Source organism: Dasypus novemcinctus, chromosome 1, assembly GCF_030445035.2.
Source record: "Dasypus novemcinctus isolate mDasNov1 chromosome 1, mDasNov1.1.hap2, whole genome shotgun sequence".
NCBI classification, from domain to species: domain Eukaryota; kingdom Metazoa; phylum Chordata; class Mammalia; order Cingulata; family Dasypodidae; genus Dasypus; species Dasypus novemcinctus.
In genome coordinates, this window is record NC_080673.1 from 55884221 (window position 1) to 55892815 (window position 8595).

Consider the following 8595-nt stretch of genomic DNA (forward strand, 5'->3'; position numbering starts at 1 on the left):
ATGCAAACCAAAGTACTTCTTATTTTGCTGTTTTTATACATTCCTGATTTCCATGCATTTCTATTTATTCTTCATTTCTTTGTAGACAGAATAACCAGAACATTACAAATAATACTGGAGGTTGTACCAGAAGAAGATTGTCATAAATTATGAATGAATGTATTCTACATCTTGGCAACCCACCCTTGGCCTTGTTCCTGCTCAAGGGCAGAAGCACAATATGGATCTTCGCTTAATTTTCTGGAATTCCAGAGGATTATAAACTTTGGTAATGGACTAAAGGAGTCAGTTATTCCTAGCTATATATTTTAATGTATTGAAACTAGTTTCTAAGAAATTTGATATAACTGTGTAGTTAGTGAAAGCTAATATGTAATTGTACAACAGGTCCACAAGATTCTTAAGAATTTTATATACCTACCTGTTGGGGTTAGGGCAGAAGACTAAGGAAATGGACGATCACGTTAATAGTTGTTCTCTACAATTTAAGAAGTTCCATAACAAAGACTGAGATATTTCCTGTATATATGGGTTTTGTAAAAAATGTTTTTAGATACTGTAGATGAACATACTGTGAAAAGTGTTTTCTACTTTTCTGGGGGGAAAAGCATAAGTCATCATTACGGCAAAGAGGAAAGAAAATTGACTTTACACTGGCATTGCATTGCTACCCCTGATACAGACATACCAACTTAGCTACCCCTTATCTTTTTAATAGATATCCAGTGCACTTTGAAGAAAAGACCTAGAATGGAAATGCCTAATTCTCTTGAGTGCATTAAAGAAGAGGTTCCAGGGGTTATTTGTTATGAGACAAATCCAGGAAATATGTTTAAATAAAAATTCTTGAGATGTATTATGCCAGGAGATCTTTTCATTCATTATCAAGAAGTCCCACTGCTATGTGCCATTTTCGTTTTCTCATCAGCCAGTTTGATTAGGGAAGGATGAAACACTCTGTTTTTTCCTACAGCAATAGTCTGTCCAGTATTAAATTCTCTTAAGAACAATCACCTGCTTCACTAATAATCTACCCCTTGATTGACATATCTAAATACAGGTGTTTTAACATCTTCCAATTGCAATATCAACATAAGGGAGAAATCACCAAGAAAGAAAACTTCCAAAGTATTACACCTCTTCCTATAATGATTTCTATAATGCAACATTGGTAGTTCTGAGGAATATCTTTTTTAAAATTTCATAACTGTTTATACAAGGTGATGAGTTTAGGCAGTTTGCACATTTTCTTTATACATTTCATATTCTTTTAAAATTTCTCCTCAGATAAAACTATTGAGATAAATTAGGAAAAGGCATATATTTACATACAAATTGAGGAAAAATGTCACTGCTAAATAAGATTTACAACTAATGTTTCTAAAATATTTCCATTCCTATACCTAGGATTTGTCAGTATTTTCCTCACTGTAATTATCATTCAACTTGCTAAAGAGATAACTGATAACAAATTCATTGAAAGTATGGAGAAACTGTTCAAGAGTATGTTTGTTCAGGTAGAGTCTCTTAGGCCAGGATTAGAATTTATTGTGGAATTTTAGACTAAAAGTAGTAGAATGATGAATTTTGTTACATATTATTAAACTATCTGAAATTAAATGTTTAGTCATGGCTAGAATGTTTTTTCCTTTAATTTTTGTCCATTTAAAGGTGAGAATTTTTGAAAGAATTGCATGGATTAAAATCATTAAGGCAGATACAGAGTTCATAGAAAATACCCAAAGTAGAAATGATTATTTATAAATCATAATATCTACTCTGGACAATTTCAATTCACTAATTTTGATTTTTGCTATTGATAACATTTAATATAATCCAAGATTGATGTTTTTTCCATCAAACTTAGAGTTCAGGTCCTAAGTGAATTCACAAAATTCCTTATTTTTTCTCTTAGCATAGGAGTTTCAAAATTTGATCTGAAGGTCTTATTTCCTATATCTATTATTCCTTTTTCTACATCTTTTCCAACTCTATGTGTTAGAGGTAAAAATAGATTTCCTTTATATCTTATTTTTTACATAGTCAAGACCCATAACATCTAAACAAGCAAACTCTTTTGAACTTTTACCTGCCTAATGAAAAGAATGATAAAAGTCTCATTAACAGGTTTGTGTAGTTCCTGAGGTTAATGCAATTATGTTGACAGTGGCAGAATCATCTGGTTATTTAGTTGTTTAGTTTTGATTTCTAATCTCTTTAAATGCATCATTGTACAAGTTAATTATAATGTATATGAATTATTCTTTCCATTATTTTAAAAATGGCTTTTGCATTGTTGAATTTCTAGTGCTATATACCATTTTAACCAGGAGAAATTCAGTCGGTAATTTAAGAAAAAAAACAACATAGAGATTAAGTTTTACTTCAGCTTATTTTTAGGATACTTCATGACAAGATGCAGGGTTTTTGTAATTAAGGATTCCATATTCATAATTTTGGTACAGACGGGTGGCATGTAGAGCAGATTCTAGTTCACAAAGTTTCCTGCCACTTTTATATATGTGTACACTTTTATACCAAGTAAAATTTTTCTCAGATAACTGTAAAGATATATACTATTATATGTGCAGTGTGCATATTCACATGTTTAAACACATGATATGAGATTATAATAACACAAAAATTATAAGTGGTCAGTACAGTGTATGACAATCATAAACTATTTTCCTATGTTCTGTTTCTTGGGGCACAGAGAGTCTCAAGTATATAATTATTTACACAGGTCTAGTTAAGACTTACAAAGTTAAATCACAATTTTATTATTAAATTAGAATACTTACCCTTAAAGTGTTATGAGTATTCATGGTAAATGTTTTTCTCAAAGTGCTGTTTTGATCTCATTTTTTAAGGATTAGATTATTTTTCTGAGATTTTCTTTTGATCCAGTGAAGACAACTGGACTCTTACAAATGGTAATTTGGTCAGCTGGAGGTAGACCCTATTCTTACCTTTCTTCAGGCATTTAAAGATTTGACCTAGAGAAAGGATGGCTGACTCCAGTATCAAGCACAAATGTTAGGTGTTTGCATGCATACAAATGCATATGCCTTCGTACACAGGTTGTTCCCACCCCTGCTGGCACAAAATTAGGACAGCTTATTAAGTTTTATTAGCAATGTGTGGCAATTTTTCTAGCACTGAAATATGTACATTGAAACGAATTTCCAGATTGTTTTAAGTATCTGATGTATCTTGATATTTGATACATCAATAGGTGGTTAAGTGGGTATAATTAAATTACTCAACAGAATCCTTCATGAACTATAATCATTCTTCAGAAAACACATCCCATATCTATATTTACAGATGAGCGTAATGCTTTGACCTTTGTTAAAGTTAATCTCTTTTAAATTGAGATATAGGCTAAGATAAAGGAAAACTGAAGGTCAGAGAAGCAGGAAATGAAAGGTAGCATGTGACCAAAGGGTAACTATTTTGCTGTAGCTTGTGAAACATAGGGATGTATTAAAAATTGTCTGATATGCATAGGTAGATATACCAAGAAGCTAATGAAACTTAAGCTTCAGTGTTCCTCACTTAGACATGCCTCTTCCAAGGTCTTACACCTAATTTTGCATTTAGAATTTTGCATTACTTTCCTTCAAAAAGACCAGCAAAATCGAATATACTTTTGTCCCTCTTGCAACCTGAATCCACCACTACGAATAAGGTAAAAATAAGGTAAAAATAACCCCTGTACATTTTTTATTAGAAAAAAAATGGGTTCTTTGCACGATATATTTTAAAATAACAAAGTTGTATGTTAGCTGAAGTATCTATATATAAACATAAGTTTTTTGTTTTTTTCATAATATATATTATTGTGATATGTAGAGATAATTTCATCTTGGTTATAGCTTATGTGTCAGTTCTCCATAACAGAAGAACAATGAATGGGATATTAATTGTAGCTTTTTTTCTTGCTCTGGAAAGAAGCAGAGAGAGATTTGGGATGTGAATACAAATGACTCAAGAAATTTGAATATAATCTTCTTCCTTTTACCCTACATTAAAAGCAATATATCAGTGCCGATAGTTTTTACAGAGTTAAATTTCACTTTCCTGAAGAAAATTCTGAAATAAATATTGGCATATCATGTAACCAGCAAGTAATTCATGGTGGATATAAGTTAGAGTAGATAATGATTCATCCTGATAGCTTCTTTTTTTCAAAATTTATATATAGGTAAAATAATTATTACCTATATATGTATCTTCAATTTAATTTTCCCTTAAACAGTATCTTTATCTCAATATATACAATACCTAAATTATGATCTCTGTAGGCAATAATTTATTTGTACTGTATTTACACACTTAATAGTCTCAAATTTTAGAGGTAATGTTACCTTCCTTTGTTACATTTTCAAATTAGTTTGTGTTTAAAATTGATGCTTGGCCTGTTTTTTAGAACTGATACAGAGTCACAAAGACAAAAATCAGGATCGTATGGAAAATTCACGAATTATCCAAATATTTTGAGATAGTGACTTTCCTGTCAATCTCATAACGATATATTTCTTTTTTAACCATTCCCTTATTTTCTTTGAATGCATCAGTGGCCTCCTTTGTTTATTTTTAAAATTTTTTGATATGATATCAAGATACGAAATGAGCTTAATTTTAATTTAAATTTATACGTTTACCTGGGTTTTCTCAGTGTGACTCTGCCATTTAGGGTTTTTCCCCTTCACTTTGTTACCATTGACTTTAAAATAGAACAGAGGATGGTTGCATTCTCCAAATAGCTCTCTGTTACATGTGTGTATTTTAGCATACTTGGATCAAGGGTACATTTATAGTATCAATAACTTCCTTTACAATTTCATAGATAGCAGTTCTCTCAAGAAACTGGAACATTAGGCATCGGAGAGCCATACGGATGGCTGCACTGGTTTGAAAGTAAACATACTTTTTTTTTCCGCTCAACATATGCACTACTGATTTTTTTTAAGAAGTATGGCTTTCAAGTGAATTAATGTATTGGTTAGAAGTTCTGCTTGCCGATTCCTTATTACCTCTTCTTAAAGCCACTAAAGGCCATGGTGAAAGTTGGGGTGAGAGTAATGTATAGCCATCTATTTTGCATCAGTGACTGTATTTTGAGCACCCCTATGCAATGCAGTATTTTGTACATCTTGTGAGAAAACATATTAGGCCTTTGGATGTTACAACTGTATAATTGGTTGGGTTGTGAGTGGTTCTGACTGAAATATGTACTGTGAAGTCAGACCTCGCATTGCCTGCTAATTAATATTATTAGACACACACTCCTATCACAGGGAGGGAATGCAATGTGGTTCCCTGGTCCTAGCTTTGTACTGTCTTATTTCAAATGATTTCTAAATCATTTATTCCTAACATTTCTCCTCAATCCTTAATTTCCATCTGAGGACTGTATTAAAAATAGTATAGCAATGTAAAAAAATACTTCAGAGGGAAAAAACACAGATTGTTTTTAAATGAATGTATTCTGTACATTGAAATATTGTGTATGTTAATAATTTCAAACACTACCACATAGCACTTTTTATTTGCTCTGAAAGCAGAAAAGACACATGTATAACTACTGTTATCACACAAACCACCATTCCCCACAAATTTTAATAGTGTGGGATTACTTTTATCCTTTTAACTTATTTGGAGAAATTTATTACCTAATAGTTTTCCCTTGTGAATATTACTACTACTGCTATAAATCTGGAACTAAACTTTTGATATTTCTATCTCGAAAACTGTGTACTGGTTTGGACATTATCCATGTTCAGACAGTGTCATATCATTTTACTCTTTTCGGAGTTCCTACAATCTGTAGAAATAATTTTGCAGATGGACTGTAGCACAATAGTAATGCGTTTTCAATGTTACCTCTCAACATGTTGAGAACTTCGTAAACGTGAGCATCAAACGTGTTGAGTGCCTTCTCTGAGTACCATGAAATATATTAATTTCTCTCTACGTTACACAGGTGAACAAGCATGTAGTTTTGTTTTACTGATGCTAAAGGTTGCCTACCTGTGGTTTTATAATAAGCACAAGTCAGAAAAAGGCAAGACAAATTGCCTCTTGTACTCAATTCTTGGTGAACTTAATTTGTCTTACTTTTCTGACAAGGATTTGGCTCTAAACTTCATAGAGCTTATTTCTTACCTGTAGGGTGGATTATTAACTGATAGTGATGCACTGGTAGAAATAGTTTTTAATTAATAATTCAGAATCCATCTCATGATGTACCTTTTGTTTCTTTTTATTGTTTGTGTAAATCTATATTTACTTTATAAAAATGGGTATAGCAAGCTTTGTGTTAAAAATATAGCCTACTTAACAGTAACTTTTTCAATTATACAGAGGTAGAAAAATGTTCTAAGGGTTTTTCTGGCTGCCATATCTTTAATCTGTATAATTTAGAGACCAGATAGGTCTACTATCAGGGATCCAGAATGCATTTGTCATAACTTTGTACATTCCCACAACTGGGGGAAATGGTGGGCTTGGTCTGGTGATCTAAATACAGGAACGGAGAAATCCAGCTGGGCAAGAGTGCTCCTCTGTATCCTGGATGGCCCTCACTCTGGCAGGATTTCCTTATTCTATCATTGTGATGCTGAATCTAGGTAAAGATGGTTGTGCACATTTTACCAAAAAATTATATAATGTTTTAGATTGATTGATAAATACTTAAAGACCAAAATTGCTTCTCTAATCTACATTCAACCATATTATGAGTACTGAGATATTTAACTATGAAAATACAAATGGTACAAAGGGACCTTCATCTGTGCATTATATATTGTATTTCTTTGGGTCCCTTGGCACTGATGCCAGCACCAGCATGTAATATGTGAAATCGGATGGGTTCCTTTGCAACTAAATGATTTCCCTCTGGGGAGAGTTCTGGTGCAGCAGTCACACTGCCAGATGGTGTTTATGGGCTATTTGTATAAGTCGTAAGATACTATGAAATAAGTGTACTTTCATCTGATGGAAACTTTTAATGCATGTACTTTTGTATGGAATAACATCTTGGTGCAATATGATGTCACTCAACTTTGTATTGAATTTAATATACTGTCTTTTTGGGTATATATATATATGTATATATACTGGTCATATTTCTAGTTGCTTTAACCTTTGTATATCTGTTTTTGTACATATTTTACTTGAAAATATTTTAAATGAACATTTGAAATAAACATTTGAGTAGTTTACATAACAAAAGCCTGTTGTTTTCTTTGTAAATAGCATATATTTCACTAAATAGAAGGCCTTGGTTTTAGTGACTGGATTTATCGATCATTGATTCTGTAAATTTCTTGGAGCATTGCACGTAACATAAATTTCCCATACTGAAAAATGGGAGTGGTCTCCTATAAATTCTTTGTCCTCAGGGCCGCATCCATCTGCTCTCTGTCTGAAAATACCTAGCTCCTTTTCTATTTTCACCAGTCCTGCTTCATTGTCCTCTCATCTCTTGCATATAAACAACAATCTTGTCCCATCTCTCTCTAATTCACCATGTTTCCCCAGCTTGTTCTTTCTGAAACAAAAATAAGGTCAAAATCTTTGATGATTTCACTTTTTTTGTGTATAAAATCCAAACTACTAAATGTAACATACAGGGCTTTTCACAGTTTCTCCCCTTTTCTTTCTCCAGCTACAAATGGCCACTTTCACATTCTCTGCAGATACTTTAAATTTTTTCGGTAGTTCACAACAGAAAAGATACCACTGTTTCATTTTATACACTATAGGCTCTTACAGGAATGTTATTGTCCTCTCCCACTGCCATCTCTTTACTCCCCACACAGCGAACTTACACTTTGCATTCAACATTGAATTCAAAAGTGTCTTCTTTCAGAAACTTTCCCCAACCTGGTTCAGGACCTGACCCCTGAACTCCTCCAAAATCTGGGACACACATCTTTTGTAGAACTAACTGTACATTATTGTAATTGCTTTCCTTGACTCTTTTTTCTACTGGATTTGCAGATTTTGTCTTCCACTGACTTTTAACATAGTAGGTACTCAACGTTCACTATAATATAATCATAAATTCAATAAATGAATGTAGGAATGAATGAGGTTCCATGATAAGCTTTTCTTAAGAACTCTTTTTATTACCTCTAAATTTCAGCAATCACTAGAATTCCATAGAAATAGAATATCTGTTAAACGTCTTACCTTCAGAATAGAAGCACGCTGACTGGGGAGTCTCTTTCTCTCCTTGCCTCCCTCCAGTTAATGTCAGTAGCTGGGTATTGATGGGGTAGATACATATTCAAATAAAATATTATGAATTCTTCCTATGAAAAGACATTTTTGTTCTTGCATTTTTACCTTGGTATGCTTTTTGTAATAATATTTTGGGAAAAAAAATCAAGATCTGCAATGAGAGTAGAAGGAAACCTAATTTTGGATGCCCAAACTTCACTTTCAAATAGAAATGGGAGATTGTATAGCAATTTTCCATGGTAAAAAGGTTTAGGAGAAAAGGAAAAAGCAAACTGAGAACTTCAGCACTTGTTAAATTTATATGACTTTGTAAAGAAATCCAAACTATGTGATATTAGATAT

General features: G+C 32.5%; 1 protein-coding gene across 1 annotated transcript in view; it reads left to right on the top strand.

Moving 5' to 3' along the window:
• Positions 1–7239, top strand: part of SLC7A11 (solute carrier family 7 member 11) — a 70912-nt gene extending 63673 nt beyond the window's left edge. Inside the window, exon 13 of the mRNA XM_004471969.3 lies at positions 86–7239. Within this exon, the coding sequence (XP_004472026.1) occupies positions 86–153 (68 nt within the window). The 3' untranslated portion in view covers positions 154–7239. The remainder of the gene's footprint in view (positions 1–85) is intronic.
• The last annotated feature ends 1356 nt before the right edge of the window (positions 7240–8595 follow it).